This window comes from Photinus pyralis, unplaced genomic scaffold (assembly GCF_008802855.1).
Source record: "Photinus pyralis isolate 1611_PpyrPB1 unplaced genomic scaffold, Ppyr1.3 Ppyr1.4_LG8, whole genome shotgun sequence".
Classification (NCBI taxonomy): domain Eukaryota; kingdom Metazoa; phylum Arthropoda; class Insecta; order Coleoptera; family Lampyridae; genus Photinus; species Photinus pyralis.
Window position 1 is genome coordinate 5,530,345 of NW_022170819.1, and position 25,150 is coordinate 5,555,494.

General features: G+C 35.8%; 2 protein-coding genes and 2 long non-coding RNA genes across 4 annotated transcripts in view; all 4 read left to right on the top strand.

The window, feature by feature from the left end:
• LOC116178329 (protein FAM133-like) overlaps nt 1–8,830 on the top strand; it is a 9,955-nt gene extending 1,125 nt beyond the window's left edge. The window contains exons 2-12 of the mRNA XM_031497795.1: nt 6–46; nt 94–201; nt 258–308; nt 356–421; nt 468–539; nt 588–635; nt 682–744; nt 7,303–7,368; nt 8,191–8,259; nt 8,347–8,468; nt 8,533–8,830. Of these exons, the coding sequence (XP_031353655.1) occupies nt 6–46; nt 94–201; nt 258–308; nt 356–421; nt 468–539; nt 588–635; nt 682–744; nt 7,303–7,368; nt 8,191–8,259; nt 8,347–8,468; nt 8,533–8,581 (755 nt within the window). The 3' untranslated portion in view covers nt 8,582–8,830. The remainder of the gene's footprint in view (nt 1–5; nt 47–93; nt 202–257; nt 309–355; nt 422–467; nt 540–587; nt 636–681; nt 745–7,302; nt 7,369–8,190; nt 8,260–8,346; nt 8,469–8,532) is intronic.
• A 3,595-nt stretch (nt 8,831–12,425) lies between these two features.
• Nucleotides 12,426–15,768, top strand: LOC116178925 (protein melted-like). Its single transcript, XM_031498585.1, has 5 exons — nt 12,426–13,102; nt 13,151–13,448; nt 13,503–13,624; nt 14,808–15,012; nt 15,419–15,768. Exons 1-5 carry the CDS (start codon nt 12,830–12,832, stop codon nt 15,487–15,489), a joined length of 969 nt encoding a protein of 322 aa, XP_031354445.1. The 5' UTR covers nt 12,426–12,829; the 3' UTR covers nt 15,490–15,768.
• Nucleotides 15,769–20,138: 4,370 nt separating this feature from the next.
• Nucleotides 20,139–20,943, top strand: LOC116179257. The gene is made up of 3 exons (XR_004146980.1): nt 20,139–20,455; nt 20,507–20,615; nt 20,800–20,943. It is a non-coding gene; the product is annotated as an uncharacterized LOC116179257 (long non-coding RNA).
• Nucleotides 20,944–23,579: 2,636 nt separating this feature from the next.
• LOC116179073 lies at nt 23,580–24,731 on the top strand. The gene is made up of 3 exons (XR_004146951.1): nt 23,580–23,639; nt 23,971–24,519; nt 24,594–24,731. It is a non-coding gene; the product is annotated as an uncharacterized LOC116179073 (long non-coding RNA).
• The last annotated feature ends 419 nt before the right edge of the window (nt 24,732–25,150 follow it).

Genomic DNA, 25,150 nt, shown 5'->3' on the forward strand with positions numbered 1-25,150 from the left:
AGCAGATGAAAACAGTAGGAATGATAAGAAGAAATCCAAGGAAAAGGTTTGTACCGTTGCAACTAGCCATTAGTGTCACCTTTTATTTAGCAGGCAACAGATGATGAAAGCGACAATGAAGATAATAAGAAAAAAACAAAAGGATCTAGCTCGTCAGATGAAAGTAGCGAGACTGAGAAAACGAAGAAATCAAAGAAACCGGTTCGTTTTTTCTTCAACTGGTTGGCTTACTTTTTTTATATCTGATTATGTTTTAGGAGACAACTGATGAAAGTGATGATAACAAAAAGAGGAAAAAGAAAAAAATGGTGAGTAACTATTAAAAAGAAAGCTTTAATACTTAAATTTTTCGTAGGCGAAGCGTTCAACCTCATCAGACGATGAAAGCAGTGATGATGATAAGAAGAAAAAAAATAAGAAGGTAAGCCATTACTTGTGATTCATACAGCTTAATTTTCATTTGCTAGGAGAAACGTTCCAATTCGTCGGATGATGAAAGTGGTAGTGATGATGGCATGAAGAAAAAATCTAAAAAACAGGTTAGATCATTTAATGTCAGTTTATTTTACATCAACTGTTTTCTCCAGTCCACAGATGACGAAAGCGATGAGAGAAAGAGAAAAAAGAAGAAAAAGGTGTGTGCTTAAGAAACATTAACGATGGTATAATTCTTGTTTTTAGGCAAAGCGTTCTAGTTCCTCAGATGATGAAAGCAGCGATGACGATAAGAAAAAGAAACAAAAGGTACGTATTTGTACATATACAGGGAGTCCCAAATCGCGGGATTGCTTGGGTAACTTTGCTATTACTGATCTAAACAAAATCAATTGTTTGCCATCATTAACGCTATGACGAACATAGTGTTGTATTTCGGTTGAGCAAACTGAAAAATGATAGCAAAATAAAATGCAAATTGGTATTCATACCAACTTTTTAAATTAATTGTCCTAGTAGTTTTTTGGACATGTTAAAATTTCATCAAATGTCGACGTTTTAAATCATTTTAGGTAGGTATCCTATACCTATAGGATAAGTTGGAAAATGCCATTTTTATTCTTACGTTTCAAATGATTAAGTTAGCTTTTTGTGTTTACTGACTTTACAATAAATGGTTTATTAGTAATAAGTGTTGGTAATAGACACAAAGAAAAGTAAAAGAAATCATACGAAGAACGTTTTTTGGTTTAAGCTAGGAAGCTGTTCTGTCAAAAATTTGGTACTTGGTTTTTAACTAGTAACCCAAGAGTAACTAATAAATAATTATGAAAATTAACTAAAATCTACTTTTAATATAAAAATCTAATATGGCTCCCATGATCTCATTATGCCAATAATTACTATCATGAATTTCAGTTTAACATCATTTGTTTGTCCTATTGAAATGAGAAACTTTCATGTTTAATTTTTTATCATAACCTTTATAGTTAAGGAAATACTTAGTGCTGTTATGATATTAATCAGCTTTGGAAATCCAAAAACATTGTGAATTATTAGCAATTGTATAAAAAGTATGTAAGATAAATATCGACATGTTTATATTGTTCAAATCCTACGTTTGATGCGATAAAAAAACTTTGCAGTTCCATTTAAAAAAATCAAGTTACCTTTGATTGAAATTGTGAAAATTGACGGAGTGATATCTTTTAACACAAAAGAAGTTTAACTTTAGCCGTTTGGTGTATGTTAGTACATGTCATGATTAGTGCCACTGCACAGTCACGACCTTCTAAGTTTTATGATAACTGCGATATTCAATTTTTACTGGACATCTACTTTTTGAAAAAACGATGAATTGCGGCTAAACTACTCATTTTAGATATCATGTGTAATACACAAAGTCACACTAAAAATGGACCAAGGAATCGAAATATGTACTAATATACAAGCGGTTCCATTTAAAAAAATGTAACTTTGATATAAATCACCCTGTATAACAATTGCAATTTCGTTTGGTTATAGCCTGAAGGGTCTTTCAACATTCCCCCACAATGAATTTTAAGTATGCGTGTTAATACACCCACAATCTTCCACCCATGCACTAATGGCCCACCCTGTATACAAAACAATAGTTACAGGTAAATAAATGCTTGTTGATGCTGCTGTTGCATCGTTCGTTCTGCTGGTTTTACTATTCGTCAGGTAGCACGAAAACTATGCTTAGTGGGGGAAGCCCGTCAAACAAGAATACGCTAAGCACAGTACTTGATTAGATAGCAGACTGGCCCGCCACTTTGGAGCCCACTCATACTCTAAATCTGTGCACAAAAAAAGTGTTTAAGGTGTAAGGTGTTATTTTATGCAAATAAACGCTCACAAAAACCAAGGTAAAAGCTTTACAGCCCGAAAAACCGCGAAATTTTCGGCAAAACATTTCGTAATCATTAAATTTGCTATAATTTGAGGCCAAGCGCAGCGCTGTAGGTCTGATAAAATGTGAGCTGACTTCGAAAAATGGTCATTTTTTCCAAAAAGTGCAAATTTTAACCAAAAAAAATCCTGCAAATTTAACATTTGAAGTAAGTGGCGTTGTTTATTGTGAAAGGGGTTGTTTGGGTTGACTACGAGTAGGTTGTGATAACGTTGTTTCTGAGTAGAAAGAGTTTTGTGTTTTTTAGCTGTGCTAGGACGTGTAACTTTATTGGGTGGATCTGTCCTTGTATTTGTATGGTTACTTGGGTTAAAGGTGGAGCTGGAGATATTACAGTGTGTCGTGTGTCATGTGAGTCAGTGATGCTGTTTAGGGTATTATTATTATTATTAATTAGATTCAGTGATACTATGGTAGAGCTTTGGTAAAAATTGAAAATAAAATTGGATTTAATAATAATAATAACTTTATTGTCTGTGATCACGCATAACCTTGACATAGACATCGTCATACATTCAAACATTTATGGACATTTAAAATTTTAAAAAGTCAATTAGGAACAGTGTAAATGCTAAAGGACATGTTACAATTAAAAATCACTCATTGAATAAAAACAACGTTCGACTAAGTATTTTTTTAGATTCGTTCGATACTTCTTAATGTTTGTGATGTTTTTAATATATAAAGGGAGTGCATTGTACATTTTAACTGCATTGTAATATGGACCCCTTTCATACTTCGCTGTGGAATGGTAGGGTATGGTAAGTATCTCATTGTTGCGTGTATGATAGTCATGCTTAGCATTTAATGGATGAAAAATATGACTATTCATTTTCACGAAGATGCAAAGCTTATATATGTAAATGCTAGGAAATGATAAAATTTTCCTATTGATGAAAACATTCCTAAGAGAAATTGTCGGTTTTACATTAAAAATTAATCGCATTATCCTTTTTTGTAGGATGAAGACTCTGTTTTTGTCGACAGCTGCCCCCCAGGCAACAACGTTGTATGCTAAATGAGGATATGCGAGCGCGTAATACACAGTAACTAATGAATTTATGTCAAGACATGATTTCAAGTTTCGTAACACATAATAAGCCCTGTTAAGTTTTTTACACACATTCTTAATATGTTGGTCCCATGACAAATCGTCATCTATCAAAATCCCTAAAAACTTAGTATTTAGACTAACACTTGAAGTTTCGAGCTCTTGCTTAGCCCTACCAAAGTTCACACACACAGTTTTATTTGCATTTAATACAAGTTTGTTAGCACTACACCAGGAATGAAATTCCTCGTCCACATGTTTAATAGTACTTGTTAAACACTCTAGGGTCTTCGCTGATATAACGATGGTTGTGTCGTCGGCATAGCTGATCACCTTCGCACTTGTCACATGATTTGGCAAATCTGCTACGTACAATAAATATAATAGCGGGCCCAACACTGAACCCTGAGCGACCCCTAAGGTAACATCAAATTTGTCGGATTTAACACCTTCGATGTCCACATATAGTTGCCTATTTGAAAGGAACGATTTTATCCACATCAGCATTGGACCTCTAATCCCTAATTTCTGAAGTTTATAGCAGATATTCTCGCAATTAATCGTATCGAAAGCTCGACTGATATCAAAAAATAGAACAGAGATATACTTTTTCTTGTCGAGTTCTTCATAGATGAAAGTAAGTAGATCGAAGGTAGCGCTTTCTGTAGATTTCCCAGGTCGGAAACCATGCTGGCTGGCCGGTAAGATGCTAAATTTGTTGACGAATGAGGTTATTCGGTTATAAACGATTTTTTCCAACAATTTCGAAAAGACGCTCAACAATGAGATAGGGCGATAGTTTTCTATTTTTGTAGGGTCTCCTGACTTGAATACAGCTATTACGCGCGCAGTCTTTAATGCACTAGGAAAAATCCCATGAGCAAGAGATTCATTATATAGCATAGTTATGATCGGTAGAATAGAAGTCAAGACATGATCCAGTACCTTCACTGTTATTTCGTCTTCACCTGACGAGGACGATTTTGCTAGAGACTCGGACGCTCGGGTAACTTCGTCCTGGGTTACAGGATAGACATACAATGAGCGACAGTTACTGATTTTTGAGCATGTGACTGTGGAAGTAGGTTTGTCACCGAACCGGTGTTTAGTCAGATCTGATGCCGCTGAGGCGAAGTAATTACCGAACATGTGACCTATTTGTTGGGGGTTAGTAATTAGAGTGTTGTCTTCGGAGAGAGCGATATTATGTCTCTTTTTTTGTCGACCTGTCTCTCGGTTTACTATCTTCCATAGCGTTTTCGGTTTATTTTGCGCGTTGCTTATAATATTGTTGTAATAATTCTGTTTGGTCTGCTTAATTTTTCTTCGGTATTCTCTTTTTGCCAAGTTATATAGAGCGACGTTTATCTGAGTGTAAGTTGTAACTTTTAGTAGTGAGAAACGAGATTTTAATTCATTTCTCATTCTTACTAATTCAGAGGTAAACCATGGTGTAGATGTACTGTTTCGTTTTCGACTTCCGGTTGTAGTCGTGATGGGACATGTTTGGTGGAAAAGCCACAGGAATGTTTCGAGAAATGTGTGAAACGCAGAGTCAACATTGGCACAATCCAATGTACTCCAGTCCACTTGATGAAGAGCTGATTTGAAATTATCCAGGTTGGAAGTTGTCATGTGGCGTCGTCTTGTGGTTCTCGCTTCCTCCACGCCCACGTTATCCGCACTTGACAATATACTGCCCGTAACTACTATTAGATTGGCTAAATGATCTGATAGATTGAGATCAATAGTTTCATACTCATAGTATTCCATAGGAATTGTCGTTACCATGTAGTCAATAGCCGATTGAGAGACTATGTTATTTCTATTCATAGCTATCCTTGTAGGTGTGCTATTTTTGTTTGTTAAATTATATGAATCGAACAAATCTATTAGGATCTTTGATTCAATAGAATTTGATAATAAATTTATATTGAGGTCACCACAGAGGACAAGGTAATCACTAGCTGTGACTGCAATATTGAGCAAATACGCTAGATTAGTAAAAAACAGGTTCACGTTTCCATTCGGTGGCCTGTATATGACAATAATGCATATTTTTTTCTCGTTTATTATTGCAGTAGTAGACGCGGATTCGAAGTGCATTTCAACATTGAACCTGCTTAATTGTGAACAATTTTTGAATTTAATCTCGTCTCTGATTAGAATTATGGAGCCTCCATGAATACGTTCAGTGCGATTATAGACCGCCGCAACTGAGTATCCTGTTATTTTCACAGCATCCATTGCTTCCTCGCTGATCCATGTTTCGGTTAAACATAGAAAGTCAGGATTGTGCTCAGAGATATTTGCTTCGAGATAAGCTAATTTGTTTAAGAGCGATTGAATGTTTAGGTGCAATATTTTTACGTTATGGGGTGACTTTTTGGCTGCGTGGTTAAACTCGTTCCTGTTTAGTCGGTTCTCTACGTGGCACACGAAAGGGCCGGATTATAGTGTGCATGGGCCAAGTGTCGGATTTATAGATGTTACTTTTTTCTGAAACAGGTATCGTTATTTTGAAAGCGGCAATATTCGCGGATTGTATCTCTAGTTTTTCGACATCTAAACAATGAATGTTTTGGTTTTTTAGATGATGTTTGATTTGTTCCGTGGAGGTGGAAGGTGCAAGTCGTGATACAAAAACTGAGTGTCGCGCCTCTACGGCCGATATGGCACACTCTTCCACTTTGTTCCCAATTGTAGTTTTATTGCGTAACTGAGATTTGATCGGCTGGGTTTTAGTTTGGGTGTTAATTGACAGTGGTCTATTAACGTTATTATCACTCACATCACTATTGATATGAATAAGTTGCTGCAGTTTCTCACCTTGATTGGGGTTTTTCGTTATTTCGGAATAGGTGGGTTTATTATCTATATGTGACCTTTTGTTTGATATTTGCTGACTTTGCGATAATTTTGTTATTGTTGGTGCGGCATTAGATTTGTGTTTAAACGTTTCCTTCATAGATGTCGCTACGCAGTCCGATTTCGCGAAAGACACTTCATTAACTTTCTGTTGTAACGCTAATTGATCATATAATGATTGAATTAGTTTTTTTTGGTATTCAATTATATCGTCTTTGTGTTTTAGCACAATGTTCATGTAATGTAGTTGGTCTGTGTGTGTACTCGTAAGTTCATTAGTTGGGCTCACCTTAACAGAGGATGCGTCATTATCACCACAGCAATTTATGTGCTTATCGTCAATTTTCGTGATATTACTATAATACTTTACACAGCCAGGATGCATTGCAGATCCACAGTTAATACATTTCACACCATTCGCGGGCACGATCTTGCACTTTTTACACTTTTTCGTAGGAGCACTTACATCTGTCACTTCCTCTTCCGCCGCCATTACATACATTTAGCACACTATCTTGAGGTACATCCTTTTTTATTGTTAAAAGTTTATATAATGTGTGCTGTGTGTCACTTCTTGATGTCTATTAGTAACATAGCTGTTAAACCATTTTTAACGTAAAAAAGGTTACAAACCTTAATTAATTCTAGTTCCTTTAGTTTCAGTTTAAACCTGATGTTATACAATTGTTTTTCCGATTTGACCGTTGTAATCGTGAGAAAAATGCTTCATGTTTCCTAATTTAACCAACTTGTAGCTGCAATAATAATAAAGTTAATAGTGTTCAAGGACTATAACATTCTCGAAAAAAAACGAAACGTTAACGTTTGTGTGATTATATTATGTCTGAACATTCGTCTAGAGTCCTTACCTAATCTCTTTCTTCAGTGAACAAAAGTAATCTATGCACTTCCAATTGATCGAGGACACCCTGTATAATTATGCAATTTTCTAAGCCACGTGAACAACTGAACAGAAAACTGATTCTAAATTTAAAAATCGCATATTTTTTTATAGAGCAGACATTCTTCTGACAACGAAAGTGAGAGCGATAGTAAGAAGAAAAAGAAGTCTGAAAAAAAGGTTTGTTTAATATCGTAACAGTTTTTTTTTGTAAATAATGCAATAATAATCAGTACTAATAAAGTAATTATAAGAAATGCTGTGCTCGTTGTATGGTTGCTGCTTGTTTACTGCTTCAAACACTGTGGATGTAAAATGAGGCGTCTGTGTGAATTATGTGATTAATGAACTGCCAGGAAATGCTGCTGTAAAAGATCGTGACCAGTTTTGCAAAATCGGTACTATATTTTTGGTTTCACATGCAATTGTGAATGAATAAATGTTAAAAATGCTGTGCTGACAAATATTGTGAGGTTTTACATACAGCGCTACTGTAATAATATGATATGTGGCAATAAAGTTTAATTACAGTAAATTGCTGGTATCAAACTCATAAGGTTTTTTAAGTCATGTTCGATGCACATAATCCTTGCAGTCGCCTCTTAACCAATAAGGTTTCTGGGCTGGAACAGACTCACAAACATCTAATACCTACATTAATATATCTTCTGCAAATACAATGTACAAAGGTGCTTTCAAAATTCCTAGAATAAGTAATTGGGTCAAAGCACTAGAACTTTTGAGTTACTTGTTGTGGCGTCGCCAGTTTTAAGAAAATGGTGTTCTTGTGTTAACAATTTCTACTTTAAAGGTAGGGTTTTTTTTATTTAATACAGCTTCACTATTTTTTTCCGAAATGCAGAATTTAATTCAGTGTTACTAATTATTTTCTTCTTTAAAGTTCTTGCCAGTTCCTTCCATGTGCATGTATGTGTGACTCACATTTTGCTGTTATATGTATACTGATGAATTATGAAGTTAATTTTTGTGTCGATTTTTAAGGGAAAAACTTCCACTTCATCAGATGATGGAGATAGTGACCGCACAAAAAAGAAAAAATCTAAAGATAAGGTTCGATTAGCTTTTGATTATTGTTTTTACCCCTAAATACATTGGAACTGCACCAAAAAATGTAAATTATTTTTTTTTTGCGTTTAGGAAAAAGCGAAGTGGCGTAAAGATAAGCTTCTTACTTCGAAATTATCTGAAACTGACTCCGAGGAGGAATTGGAAAAACATAAGAAAAGACGCGAAAAAAAGAAATCGGAGGCACATCATAAGTAAGTTACTTTCGTTTACGATTTGTAAATGTTAGTCTTAATGATTCTCGTTTTATTAACGTAGTTGGGCAGATGAGGATCATCAGAAAAGTAGTACAAAAGTTAAGAGGTAATTTATTGTGTTAGTTGTCTTGTTATACCCATCGCTTTTACTAAAAAGACTATCCCGCGGTGAAAGCTCTTTCTGTCAAGACCAATTATATGAAAATCGGTTAATCTAAATCGAATTTACATTCAATTCCTTTAAGAGACGTTCCCCTTTCCCCACCCGTCATAGTTTATGAGCTAGCGCTTCATCACATGATGCAAAATCATGCAAGATTGCGATGTATGCATTTTTTATGCATGTTTGTTGGGTATATTTTGGGAAATAAATCATTTTTCTACGTATCTTAAAGTCACTAAATATAGAAAGTACCGCAATCCATTGGGCTCGTGTGTTAGAGAGAGAACGCATGATTTTTGCCCAAAAATGGCGGAAGTTACCAGATTTTAGTAACTTTAATGTTAGGGATTGTTCCACCTGTTTGGCGATATCTGTATATATTTTTATAAAACATGACAGTACTATGAAGTTAGGTTATAAAAAATGACAGCTATTCAGATTTTATTTGTCAATTTTTTTAAGTTGGCAGGAAATTTGCCCAAAAATGGCGGATGATTGCGGTACTTTCTATATCTAGTGACTTTAATTTTCCCTAAAGTCACTAGATATAGAAAGTACCGCAATCATCCGCCATTTTTGGGCAAATTTGCTGCCAACTTAAAAAAATTGACAAATAAAATCTGAATAGCTGTCATTTTTTATAACCTAACTTCATAGTACTGTCATGTTTTATAAAAATATATACAGATATCTCCAAACAGGTGGAACAATCCCTAACATTAAAGTTACTAGAATCTGGTAACTTCCGCCATTTTTGGGCAAAAATCATGCGTTCTCTCTCTAACACACGAGCCCAATGGATTGCGGTACTTTCTATATTTAGTGACTTTAATTTGTATGGTATTTTGGCGGACCCTGGTGGGTGTACTGTGAACTAAAGCATCAAAATCAGAGTAGCGCCATCTGGTGACCAGCTTCTAAAGTCATGAAGTAATTTCCCAAATTCGATATAAATCATAAATATCGATAAAGAATACACAGTTGTTAAATTAAAGTGTATTTAGATACAATCACATTACATTATTTAACACATCAGAGAACTTAAATTACATGTTTACAAATTACATATAAAACTCAGAAGTGAGTGGAACTTACGGTTTGTAGATGTTAACACTTTGCAGAAGATCCTTACATAACGATTTGTCGTACGAAATGTTTGGTTTTAATTGCTGTTTGGACTACATATTTTTGTTAAAAAATATCTATACTGTATTCATTTTAAGAAGGTAGCGGTAGAAAGCATAGGGAAACTTTGACTTTCAGTGTGATTGGTTAAAACACGAGTCAGTATTACACTGAAACATAAAACGAGTAGCAAATTTTGCAAGCTGGTAGTTTCTGTTGCGAACTAAACTGTTGAAATGTCATTAGCTGTTAATGTCAAAGATTTATTTCTTTTTGCGGTGCTAGATATTTCTACTTTACAATAATTTGGAGCCGTTTTATATTTTTCCTGTGTGTGTTTATCTTCAAACACAGCGCCATCTACTACCTTCTTATAATGAATGAAGTATAGAACTAAATTTTTTATTCCAAGAGGTAATAAAACCGTTTCAGCAAATTGTCACACAAGTTTTTGACAACAAATGCCAACTTGATTCTGGTGCTTACTTGTTACTTGAGAAGCGAGGGTGGAAGTTGTTGAATTATCTAAAAGGTATAGAAAGTCTGCAAAACGACGCGATACATTCCGCGCCATAATTAATTATTAATTATTCCATTTTGACAGTTGACGCTTCACGTTATTTTAGTTTACACTTTGCTTTTTGTATTTGCTTTATTTTACGTTTTCCGTCTGTAGTTTTATACCAACTCATCTTTTTCAAGACGCTTGGATCTACGATCTAATAAGGTATGTAATTCCCTTAAAGTGTTTTTAAATTTTGCACCAGAATGTACGGTCTACATTTCTAGCGCCCTTGGACACGCCCTGTCAGGGACTTTCTGAGCGTGGTGCCACTGTATGTTTGACTTGTAGGATTTCAAATTCTGCGACCTAAGTTGGTACCATGTTATGTTGGTACTGCTAATTAGTAGCATCTTGCAAAAACTAAAATTCAACTGAAAATAGAAATTAACTCCCTCGTTTTTCTGTATAACTATGTATACCACGTGTTTAGTCTATTAACACTTACCAAAAAAACTTTTAATATAAAAGGCGTGATTGCGGTGAAATAACATCGACATTTCTAAAAAAACTCACTGAAATCTGGATAAACTTTCCGATCGAATTGACAGCACACAAATTAATTTTTTGACGGATAGGTATATGCCGATCCATGGTACAATGGTACAATAAGACAAGGTATGCCTATGCGTGACGTCATTGGGATAACTTGGCTCTACCGTTCAATAAAGTAATGGGGTTTGTGTAGTCCACCAGTTAATAAAAGTGTATCCCCTTTACGGATGTGATAAGATTTGTTCAATCCATGTCAACTGCGTCAAGTTTCTCACATTAAACTTACAAAGCATCAATTATTGCATGTTATCAATACAAATATTTAAAGTTACAATAAAATATGTAAGTAAAAAAAGTAAAAATTATATTAGCGTTTTCAAATAAGGACGAGACCTCTAGCGGCAATAAAAAAAACTTAAAAGGCTGATTAAATTTCTGAAATAAGTATATTAAGTGGTACGTTTAGCTTTTCTGTTGCCTTATATTTATATCTAAATGCATTCCGAGATGCATTCAGTATGATTACTCAACCAAATTAATTGAGTAATTGCAATGGCACTTCTAATTCAAGTATGAAGCGTATAGCATTTTCAAACTTGGCGGTGATTCTTGCGACGTCATTGGGATAAAAAGGTCATCTGCGTATAGTTATAGGCATACCTTGTCTTATTGTACTATGTGCCGATCGATGTAGCTGTTAAAACAATTGCTGCCGCACCGTCAAACGCGCGATGTTTAAATAGTCGTTAAGGTTTCTCAAATTTTCCAATTTTCTGCGCGATTTTCTTAGTTTTTCTTGCCGTAAGAACCTTCTACACAGTATTAGAAAACTAAAAAAAAAAAGATGAATGAAATCGGTAAAGTCGTTCTAAAGTTATTGCGTGACCAGAAGAAACAGGGGTTCATTTTTATATATTTCTCAAATTTTCCAATTTTCTGCGCGATTTTCTTAGTTTTTCTTGCCGTAAGAACCTTCTACACAGTATTAGAAAACTAAAAAAAAAAAGATGAATGAAATCGGTAAAGTCGTTCTAAAGTTATTGCGTGACCAGAAGAAACAGGGGTTCATTTTTATATATAGAGATAAAACTCAAGTCTACACCCTTCTGCAGGTATAGGCAGTATAGGTAAACTGTTGGTAATTTATAAATTCCATACCTTGCATAGATAGGGGAGAAATAACAGCACATTTCAACCCTCTTCGCGTTTCAAGCACAAAACAATCTGTTTCAAAATATGGGAAACGATGCCTTTTTGATATTTTATCGTTACAATCCGCCACACAACCCTTTTTACGGTCACGTAACTTGTTCTTAGTTTAAATCTTTCAAAAGTCAAAATTGGCATGTGTAAAACCATGTGTACGTACAAAATCGACGGTAAAAATATTTCCTGTAACGAGCAAAATTACAGGTTTTGCAAAAAAATATTTGAGTCTGCGATAAATAGTTCTCCGTACAACCACGGGAAACGCTGTAATCAGTGACAATTTAGCGCCATTTATGTTTCTGTTCTGTGAAGGTCTTGCACATCTGCCAAAATGACTAGTTGTCGGCATACAAATTTGCTTGGAGTTGGCGGGTCCGTTCAACACTATTTCTGTAAAATTACGTTTCGCGTATATCAGCCGAAAACGGGTTATTTTGGCAGGTCGAAGAACCACATCTACTTATCTTTCCAACACAGATAACCATAAATCCAATCCAATCGGGTTCTCAAGCATCAAGCATAGCAAACAATTCGGTCACCGTGAGTTCGGTATACAATGGCCCGATTTTGAGCGGTCAAGTTTCCGTGCTAACGAGTACCGTAATCGGTTCGAACAACGTCGTCACGCAAACTATCCCCGTCGGATCGGGGAGTGTCAATCAAGTTTCCGTGAATGATTCCATTGTTAATCACAATGGAAGCAGTCACGTTAATATCAGCGGTCCCAGTACTGTCACAACGAGGCGAGCGAATAATACAAGCGTGACAATCGTAAACGCGAACCAAGGGGCGGCCTCTCAAAGAATGAGCGTTTTCGAACCGTACCCGATGAGAGACACCGTGCAGCACTTCTGCGAAAAGCACTTGGATAAAATTAAGATCTACATGGATAAAGTGTCCTCGAAAATTCCCCCACCCGCCAAATGCACTATCGAAGAAAGGCGGCACAAAAAATCGGCGAAACTGCACTTCGCCTGTCAAGCTCGCGGCCAGCATTGTCTGTATTCGAAGACCTTCTTCACGATGCGAACGAGGAATCCGCGCATCTGGATACACCTGATGTTTATCGCGCTACAAGTTGGTTCGAGGGGTTGTTAACGTCAGTAATGCAAACTTTGTTTTAAGGCTCGATCGCCCCACGCCCTAAGCTCGAGGGACGCGAGCGTCACAAGCCTGAAGCACTGCTGGGACATGCTCAAGTGCGAAAATAAGACATTCTTGACTCTTGTAACGAGCGCGTTTCCGTGCTCCAAGGACCAAGAGATGCTGCTCAACGAGCTGAGGCATTCGGGATTCTTCGACGTTTTCCAATTGTGCCCCGGAAACATCGGGGGTTCGTCCAGTCACATCGAGAACGGCATTAAATTTCAGTGGGGCTGTTTTCTGTGCGCCCATCCGGAGAGGGCGGTGGGATTTTTAAGAGGTGATTGACTGCCAGCGATTATCATTGGAGCACGATAATCGTGAAATGTTTCAGGTGATACTCAACCTGTGATAGAGGGGCAGCTTAAAGAGAAGAAGGGGAAGTGGAAGCTCTTTCGGAGGTGGAGGACGAGGTATTTTACGTTGTCGGGCGCCCATTTATCATGTAAAGGATCTGTAAGTATTTTTTACAACCGTTACGCTTCTGAATTGGACAACTAAATTTTAATATTGACGCTATACAGGGCGTAACAATTAAGTATGTCAAAATCCGGGTTCTAACGTGGATGGGTTGGGTTGGTAGAGCAGCCTTGGCTGAAACCCCGCCCACATAAATAAATACCAAAATACTAAACACTGAACCTAACCCTTTGTACGAATAGAAAGAGACACACTAACACAAACACCAAGTAATCTTGATTCTCGATCTTTTTGGTGATGGATAAATCTATGTTAACGGGCATTTTGAAAACCATGTAGGGCGGCTTCACGTGTGATAAACACTCATCTAAATACATACGCATAAATTCTACAGTAGCGGTTACAGCGCCACCAAGGGATGCAACCCTGCCCTTAGTCGGGATAGGCGGTAGGAACGGTTTCGAAGTTTTGCAACAAAACTGTTTGTACCCCCACGAACCGGGATAGTCGAGGTGTAGATTGCGTCCCCAAGGACCTGGTATTTTTCTCTCGTGACGCTATAGGTTCCTGCGTGGGTCCCACCTTCTCTATGTCCTATCCCTTCTACCCATCCAAAACGCAGCGATAACAAACTTCTTATCGCATGACCGGATTTAAAATGAGATAAACTCGCAAGTATTTCCAAATGTCCTTAATTTTTTAAACGTAATTTTACTGAACAATAAAGCAAACAAAATACAAGACGATTGTTGAAACAAAATTAAACATCTAATAACTCTTGATACAAAATTCAAATACTATGATCGAATTTGTGTTCAATCGAAATTAGCGACCACATTTAATCTTAAAAAAAAATTGAAATTCACATTATACAGGATGACCCATCGATATTATAAGTGTTGATATCAATAAAAACGTCAGCATAATGTCATTTACACAACAATAAACGAAAAGGGGTGGTAGTGAGGAGCACAATTTTTTTCAATTAAACAATGTCGAACATGAATCGTTTGGGATTCGCCAATAATTCCATAAATTGTGTTTCTTCTTGAATTTTTTCGTAAGAACGATCCATTTTAGATCCTGTACAATGTACATTCAATGGAATATTTTAAAAACAAACTTTTGTCCGCGTTTTTTAGAAGCGTGTATCGTTAAAAACCCATTTTTTATGTAGTTTATATGCAGCAAGTCAAAAATGGATCTAACTTTGTTTTAGAGCGGGGGTGAAAGCATCGACGTAAATCAAATAAGATCCGTAAAGGTATCCCGTGGCGCCCGAAACATACCGAAGGCCTTCGAAATCTTTACGGGCAACCAGTCGTTGATCCTAAAACCGAAGGACGGTAAAAACGCCGAAGAATGGGTACAATGTCTAAGTATCGTCGTCGCCCACTCGCACGCCAAGGAATTGCCGGCCAAAAGTAATTCTCTTCCAGCTAGGGGCACTAGTCGTACAGCGATGTAATACTTTTTTTTTAACGAAGAGATTGTGATCAAATTTTACTTAATCTACATTTATTTATTCAATCTGTCTCGTATTTCTTTCATTCGTCAGCATTACTTATAATTAATTAGCAATCCATCCCCAAGTTTACATTCCATATTGCAATTGATTTATTTACCGTTTCTTATTTTGGGCTGGACACCAACAGTCTGGTAATATTATCTGCTAAATGACTTTCTGTGTGCTTTGTTTTCATGAAAAGTAACGGTCAAATAAAGTAACATGAAAAACTGACCTTTAATTTTCATGCAAACAAATATATTCCCATCAAATAAGTTTTACTGACTAAAGAAAAACCGGACCTAAATCTACTTATTTTGTAGCACACTGTTTGATTTATAGAGGCTATACCTTTGGACCAAAAGATTTTCCTTTTCTCGTTACCTGGATGTGATATAAAATGATTATTCCGCTACTCGAACAAGTATAAATGTGACACAATCCCAGTTTAAACATCACATTTAATTTATCGTTTTTTTTTATGATGAAAGACAACTACAATGTTATAATGTACTTATATACTTAAATAGCGTATTGATCAAAATTTTTTATTTTTGAAATCTTTTAAAGGACATATGTATTTTTATGAATATTTATATTATCTGTTTATTCTAAAACATTCCAATGCTTGTATGTGCATATTTTATTATTGTTACGAAATAAATATTGGTTTGTATAGCTGGTTTATGTTTTGCAGGTTTAACGTATGAAAAAAAAGCAATGGCGCCACAAATATCCTTTTCCTTTAATGTGCGTTACCTTTGATTGGCGTTCAGTAGAATGCCACCAAAATCCTCTCCCTTACCGATATGTGCCTTATACCAGTTGATAAGTTATATCAATGTGTAACATTCTTTTCTTAACAATTTAAAATTCCATAATACCTTGCTGTGTGCAATGGCCCGATCAAAGTGAACCATAAACTCTCTACTCCCAGAACAACTCCGAATCCCGGCACAACAACAAATTTTACTTCAAATTCCAGATTCTAAAGCAGCCGATGGCGAAGATCAAATTCCAAAGCGATCATAAACACACCTGAGGTAAACTGTGGGTATGAATCAACAAAATTTATTATAATTAAGCATGAGACGGTAAAGGGTTTGAATAAACACACGATTTGCATGATTTCACACAAACAAAATTACAGTTTTCGGTTACAAATCCCAATTAAAAAAAATCCCGGCACCCAGAAACACTAATTTCGAAAGAAGATAACGTAACGCACTAACTTGTTCTTAAATTTTCTTTCAAATATGTTGCAGAAACGTTGGTTTTTTCAAATTTGAATTAACTGACTAAACATATATACGATCGATGAATCGAATGGCTATCCCGTTTACACAAGAGGACAACTTCAATGAAAGCTGCTACCCCAAACTATTACGTAGGTACTGAATTCTATTTGACAAACAACAAGGCCATACTTTAACGCAGAAACGCGCGTCTTCTAAACTTCAAAGGACTGCAACTCGGTTTCGAAATAGGCAAAAGGTCCCCTTTCAATGCTAATTCTTAAAACCTGTCTTCTTGTGTACTGTCCCTGATGTAGTTTCTGAGATCACCATGATAGACACCCGGCTTATCTTGGATACAGTGTACAAAAACAATTTATGGTTCCGGTAGATTTAGAACCATAGTAATTTCTTTAGATCGCATTTATACTGTGATAATCCACCCTGATGGGCTTACATCTGAAACAAAAATATAATGTGCTCTGTATATAACCAATCGACCGTTTTGCGCAGATGCTAGGGGATTTTCGTAACGAAGCTAAGCTAGAGGAATGAAGAAGATGGCGACGAGTTCGATGGAAGGCACACGCTTTCCCGGTTTTTTTTTATTCTTGATTATTTTTGGTGGTGGTGTTTTGAAGGTGTATTTACAGGTAGGTAGTAACCATTTTATTCTTTCTTGTACTAGCTATTTAATCATTGAATTTCTTGCCGCAATTTGATATTATTTACATTTTGCTGATTTTGCATAAACTACGATATCTGAATCATGGCGTACTCCATGCCTTTCTTTAAGTACCGTTAAATGAATCATGTTTGTTTATTAATTGTTATACTGTACAGCCATTGTTTTGTTTAATTAAGTATTTATTTCTGTATTCATGAGGACTTGATTATCAGTGCGATGTTGCTCTGTGTCCGATTGATCCGTACCTATTCCGTGAGGCTGTACGATGTTTCCATGTTGTGTGTGCGAGTGGGTCATTCTGTCTCCGTGTGTAGGTACCTAATACAGTTCCTCGAATTAACATTTCCTCTATTTAAAATATGATCTGCTTGAGCGATAATCGATTTTCACATGAATACTTGCTATTGGCATTCTCACATGTAGGTACCTACTTTTCGTGTTAAATTAAATTATGTTAACGTTTCCTGTGTACATGCAATCTATTATTGTACGAGTTGTGTTATCTCAATTGATCGTACAGGTATTTTGATGTGTTTTTGTACTGAATTGAGTTATCATGTTTTCCACTGCCTTTGTCAGGGTTTTAGTCCCGTAGAAGGTTTCCCTGGCATGGTCTTGTGTGTGCGTAATATATTTATTTGTTCTGGTCATTTCTTACGCACAAAAGTTCTGTCTTTTGTTTAATTCCCTTCCCGATTATGTCTCACGTCTTAACACATAAAAGAACCGATTACACAACGTAGGAGTCCATTCGTGCCACCCATATCGAGCCGACTGCTATCCAAATTTAAAAGTGCCGCGAAACGTCCATTGTTTCGACCAGAAAGGTAGGTGGCTCTGCCAGAGTTGCCCACGTTAAGTATAGGGTAAGTCAACGTTTTTAGTGTTGGCTTGATAGACCCCTAGGAACATTACAATACCTAAGCAAAAAACCGATTTCAATCCTGACAATTCAAGTCGTTTTGCATCCACAATAACTTCAAGTCTGGCTGCCATAATAATTAATTTGAATATATTTGCTTTACCTTCCACATATTTTCGGTCGTGTGTGTGATGTATTGAACTGCAGAGAAGGTTGATATTGTCAGTTGGTATAGTACCTACCGGTAACAGTTTCAGTACCTAGCGTATGAAGCCAAAGGAACAATATTTAAATTAATTAATATGATCTTGATTTATTTTAAAAAGTTGGATTGGATGCATAAAATTAGGCGCTCTTCAGACGAGATTTTGTCATTTAAAAGTAGACATAAGCAAAAACAATACACGTAAATCCGTATGACCACTTATTCTTACTAATAAGTAGCATTGTAGGTATATTTAGACATGTGCATCTGTTCTTATCTATATATTGTAGTTATGCAATGTAATATTATTCCTAAACGCAAATCATTTGCGAATGAGTCGTCAGTGAATGCGGTTGTAGGTACCTACGTGCTCCGTTTGTATGAAACGTGTTTTTTACGTGGAAAGGGTGAGTTTTGTATATCTTTATTTCATTAACGCAATTAGATATACTACAGGGTGGCAAGTTGAGAGGTTTTCACCCCTTAACTTCCAAATAACTAAATCCATAAACCCTCGGACACGTAAACGTTAGTTTTTGGTGGGAGTGAGGCGTACTTTTATGAATTTTGAAAGGAAATTAAACTGACTTACTTATTCCTATTGAAATACTTTATCAAAAATTAGATATAAATGAATTTCAAATTTGTGCTCAGATTTCCACATTGACGGCGTTCAATTCTCTCCTTGAACCAAAATTGTGACTGGACCTTGCTTGTAATTTTCATAATTTTGGCAAAACAATTTTTGTTGCTATTATATTTAATTTTTTTTTGTTTTACACTACACTTATTGTTACAGTATCTGGCAATTTTAAATTTGAACAGTTCCCGCTTATATGCATTTCATTTATGGAAAAAACGGAAGTTACGCCAATGAAATTGTTCACCGCGCTTTTTTTAACGATTCAAATTGCACAAGGACGTCTTAAGTGACTGCTTTCATATTATTTAGATATATAATTGCGCGTCGTGCTTTTCGAGCTGGCGATTTATTAGTCGACGCGGCATGATTATTTGTAGTTGTAGCTGGTTCAGAGTGCGTGCCTTTATTCAAGACACTTAGGTAAAGTTTACTTTTACTTCTCTTTGTAAATTTATCGTGAAATACTTAAGTAGGATGCAGGGCATTTGTTTTATATAATTTGCTGCAGTACGTACTTGATTGATTTTCCAAGGCCTGCGCAATGTTTAATGTTTTCGGGTGGGTTAACAATTAACTAAAGGCCTTTGCTAGGGGTAACTTGATTTAGCTGAGATACACGACCCATAAAATGCTTTCTCATGTTGTACACTGGGTATATGTTGCTTGAGGATTGAGGTCCATTTATGTTAGGGTATTTCTTAGATTTCAATGAGGGGTGGCCCACAAGCGTAAGATTACAGTACCTATACGGGGTGTTGATATAATTTGGAGTAGGTAGTAGATGTCGAGTGGAACTTTTTCTATGTTGTAGCATTTTACATTTAACTTACCGAAATGCGATATTTAATCCAATTACGATTCGGTTTTTGATTTGTGCGACGTATCGGTGATTTCGGTTTGTTCTATATAATTGGGGGAAGGGGGGTTACTTAGTTATTAGATTTAGGCCGGTTCTTTCTTTCTTGTAAATCTCTAAATTGTGGCCCTGAAAAGGGCCATTTATTTGTGTTCGAGAGACGAGAGACGTCTCCTCGTTGCGAAATTATATGTTGATAATGTATTGTAATGATGCAGGAAAAACACAGAGGCTCCTATAATTAATATAAACTCGCACGGAACGCCGTCGTCGTCTTATTTTTTTTTTTTCTCTTGTCCCTCTCTTCTATTTTTCGCTTTCATTATCTACAATTTCTTCTTCACTTCCTTCTTGAGCTCTAATTTATTGTAGTGTAACTTCCCCTCAACAATTTCTTCTTTCACTCTTGCATTTGTTCAACTTGTTTCAGCATTTGCCTTTGTAATATAGTATCTTATTCTTATTCACGTTTAATAATAATAGTAATAATAATCATTTATTGATCAACAAAATATTTTCCAATAACAGGACAATGTACTTGTGTACTAAATAAATCCAGTGTACATATATGAAATTAAAAGTGTACTGTAAATACTCAAAAAGGGAACTTAAAATTAAACACAATAGAGAATCACAAAGAATAAGTTAAACAGATATAAAAAATCAAACAAATGCATTTCATGCACATAAAACAATTAAATTATATTCGGTGCCCATAGTCGGTATGTAGCCATTTACCCTCCCATACTAATGATGTCGGTGGTCGCTATCCATACACAACAAAACTGAGCCAGGATTCCAACCGAAATATTCTTCGAATTGAATAACTATGCAGCAACCCACTTTCAGCAAAAATCCAAAATTCATTCAGGTAGGATTACTGAACACGGCCTATATGTTTATTAATTTGGTAGGATTACAGATATGAGCACTTATCTTCAATATCAAATTCGGAAGTGTCGTCCAACTGACCAGCCGAGCAATCATGAATATAATATACCTACCTACTATGTCCAAATATGGATGAACTGGTGAGTTATCATGGTTCCTATTACATCACTTTAAATAAAAGCAAAACTAACATCAGGTTTAAAATTTGGTTTTGCACATGCTCCATACCCAGGAGCTCGTTTTCTATATTTGTTTAGTTTATTACTCTATGATCTATTACCTCTCCATCCGCATGGTCTTTTTTAACGTTATTTCTGTTCACAGGTAACGGCCATATTTGGAGATTATCCGGCGTGAAGAGAATTCAAATGAAGTGGTTGCCGTCCATCCAGAATTGCTGATGACTGACACAGTGCTGATCACCATATAGAATTTGGTACCATTTTACGAAGGATGTTCCAAGTTTTCTGGTGAGTGAGTCGTAATTTGAATTGTTCATCAAGCTTTAAATATGTAGCTTGATTCTGTCGTGTTAAAACTTACATAAAACTACATATGACTAAACTTGAAAAGTTAGTACACATAATTGAATATTTAAATATTTTTTATCGTCTAAACGGTGGACTCCAGTCATGTAGGGGACAAATAAGACCTTTGCCCTACTAAAGGTGGGGTAGTAGTAATTTTTTAACATGCTCTTGAGGTCGAGTCGCCATCTTGGACGAAAATCAGTTTTTTCAAAATAACTCCGCAAAGGTACAAAAAAAAGTTCTAATAAAATGTGAAGAATTATGAAGAAATATGTGTAAAAATAATAAAAAAAACCTTTCCTTTTTACCAAAAATCGACTACAACATCTTTTATTTAATAATTTATTTGTATATTTATTTATTGATTATCCCTCGGGCTGTACCTTTTGTAACTCTCCAAACTATCCGGTTTTATGGTTCAGTGGTAAAGCGTTGGACTATAAATTCGGAGGTAGGGTGTTCGAACACCTGGGTTGAGGTGAATTTTTCATCTGTGACAAAGATGGGAATTGTTTGAAATTATGGATTCTACAGGCCATATTCTATAAGGAAAGGTTTTTTTCCGGTCGATTTGAGACAATTTTTTTTTCGGGCCTCAAAAAAGGTCATCTCTTTGGTAATCCCTATACTTTTCCAAATTAATTTCTTATAATAGTTGAACCAGTTCCAATGAGATGTCGCCACGTACGTAACTACCTTCTCAAGAACATTTTAATTTATGCACTTAATAGCCACGTCCGACTCAATTTTCCTTAAAAGGCAGTTGAAAATGTGCACTTTCATGTAGGATTTGTAGAGCAATTGTCCTTCAATGATCCAGTATCTGGAGTTGTCTTTTGTGTATGCAATTGGTACATTTGCGCCATCTATTTGGTAATCCCTACACTTTTACAATTTAAATTCTTGTAATAGTTGAACCACTTCCAATGAGATGTCGCAACGTACGTAACTACTTTCATAAGTACCTTTTAATTTACGCACTTAATAGCCACGCCCGACTCAATTTTCCTTAAAGGGCAGTTGAAAATGTGCACTTTCATGTAGGATTTGTAGAGCAATTGTACTTCAATGATCCAGTATCTGGAGTTGTCTTTTGTGTATGCAATTGGTACATTTGCGCCATCTCTTTTTTAATCCCTACACTTTTACAATTTAAATTCTTGTAATAGTTGAACCACTTCCAATGAGATGTCGCAACGTACGTAACTACATTCATAAGTACATTTTAATTTACGCACTTAATAGCCACGCCCGACTCAATTTTCCTTAAAGGGCAGTTGAAAATGTGCACTTTCATGTAGGATTTGTAGAGCAATTGTACTTCAATGATCCAGTATCTGGAGTTGTCTTTTGTGTATGCAATTGGTTCATTTGCGCCATCTCTTTGGTAATCCCTATACTTTTCCAAATTAATTTCTTGTAATAGTTGAACCACTTCCAATGAGATGTCGCAACATACGTAACTACATTCATAAGTACATTTTAATTTACGCACTTAATAGCCACGCCCGACTCAATTTTCCTTAAAGGGCAGTTGAAAATGTGCACTTTCATGTAGGATTTGTAGAGCAATTGTACTTCAATGATCCAGTATCTGGAGTTGTCTTTTGTGTATGCAATTGGTTCATTTGCGCCATCTCTTTGGTAATCCCTATACTTTTCCAAATTAATTTCTTGTAATAGTTGAACCAGTTCCAATGCGATGTCGCCATGTACGTAATTACCTACAAAACATTTTAATTTACGCACTTAATAGCCACGCCCGACTCAATTTTCCTTAAAGGGCAGTTGAAAATGTGCACTTTCATGTAGGATTTGTAGAGCAATTGTACTTCAATGATCCAGTATCTGGAGTTGTCTTTTGTGTATGCAATTGGTTCATTTGCGCCATCTCTTTGGTAATCCCTATACTTTTCCAAATTAATTTCTTGTAATAGTTGAACCACTTCCAATGAGATGTCGCAACATACGTAACTACATTCATAAGTACATTTTAATTTACGCACTTAATAGCCACGCCCGACTCAATTTTCCTTAAAGGGCAGTTGAAAATGTGCACTTTCATGTAGGATTTGTAGAGCAATTGTACTTCAATGATCCAGTATCTGGAGTTGTCTTTTGTGTATGCAATTGGTACATTTGCGCCATCTATTTGGTAATCCCTACACTTTTTCAAATTAAATTCTTGTAATAGTTGAACCACTTCCAATGAGATGTCGCAACGTACGTAACTACATTCATAAGTACATTTTAATTTACGCACTTAATAGCCACGCCCGACTCAATTTTCCTTAAAGGGCAGTTGAAAATGTGCACTTTCATGTAGGATTTGTAGAGCAATTGTACTTCAATGATCCAGTATCTGGAGTTGTCTTTTGTGTATGCAATTGGTACATTTGCGCCATCTATTTGGTAATCCCTACACTTTTTCAAATTAAATTCTTGTAATAGTTGAACCACTTCCAATGAGATGTCGCAACGTACGTAACTACATTCATAAGTACATTTTAATTTATGCACTTAATAGCCACGTCCGACTCAATTTTCCTTAAAGGGCAGTTGAAAATGTGCAATTTCATGTAGGATTTGTAGAGCAATTGTACTTCAATGATCCAGTATCTGGAATTGTCTTTTGTGTATGCAATTGGTACATTTGCGCCATCTCTTTGGTAATCGCTATACTTTTCCTTATTATTTTCTTGTAATAGTGGAACCAGTTACAATGAGATGTCGCCACGTACGAAAATACCTTCACAAGAACATTTTCATTTATGCACTTAATAGCCACGTCCGACTCAATTTTCCTTAAAGGGCAGTTGAAAATGTGCAATTACATGTAGGATTTGTAGAGCAATTGTACTTCAATGATCCAGTATCTGGAATTGTCTTTTGTGTATGCAATTGGTACATTTGCGCCATCTCTTTGGTTATCCCTATACTTTTCCAAATTTAATTCTTGTAATAGTTGAACGAGTTCCCATGAGATGTAGCCACGTACGTAACTACATTTAAAAGAACATTTTAATTTATGCACTTAATAGCCACGTACGACTCAATTTTCCTTAAAGGGCAGTTGAAAATGTACAATTTCATGTAGGATTTGTAGAGCAATTGTACTTCAATGATCCAGTATCTGGAATTGTCTTTTTTGAACGAGTTCCCATGAGATGTAGCCACGTACGTAACTACATTTAAAAGAACATTTTAATTTATGCACTTAATAGCCACGTACGACTCAATTTTCCTTAAAGGGCAGTTGAAAATGTACAATTTCATGTAGGATTTGTAGAGCAATTGTACTTCAATGATCCAGTATCTGGAATTGTCTTTTTTGAACGAGTTCCCATGAGATGTAGCCACGTACGTAACTACATTTAAAAGAACATTTTAATTTATGCACTTAATAGCCACGTACGACTCAATTTTCCTTAAAGGGCAGTTGAAAATGTACAATTTCATGTAGGATTTGTAGAGCAATTGTACTTCAATGATCCAGTATCTGGAATTGTCTTTTGTGTATGCAATTGGTACATTTGCGCCATCTCTTTGGTTATCCCTATACTTTTCCAAATTTAATTCTTGTAATAGTTGAACGAGTTCCCATGAGATGTAGCCACGTACGTAACTACATTTAAAAGAACATTTTAATTTATGCACTTAATAGCCACGTACGACTCAATTTTCCTTAAAGGGCAGTTGAAAATGTGCAATTTCATGTAGGATTTGTAGAGCAATTGTACTTCAATGATCCAGTATCTGGAATTTTCTTTTGTGTATGCAATTGGTACATTTGCGCCATCTCTTTGGTAATCCCTATACTTTTCCAAATTAATTTCTTGTAATAGTTGAACCAGTTCCATGAGATGTAGCCACGTACGTAACTACATTTAAAAGAACATTTTAATTTATGCACTTAATAGCCACGTACGACTGAATTTTCCCTAAAGGGCAGTTGAAAATGTTCAATTTTATGTAGGATTTGTAGAGCAATTGTACTTCAATGATCCATTATCGGAATTTTCTTTTGTGTATGCAATTGGTACATTTGCGCCATCTCTTTGGTAATCCCTTATCTGTTCCCAATTCATCTTGTAATTAGTTGAACGAGCTTACCATGAGAATGCTAGCCCCGTATGTAACTACAT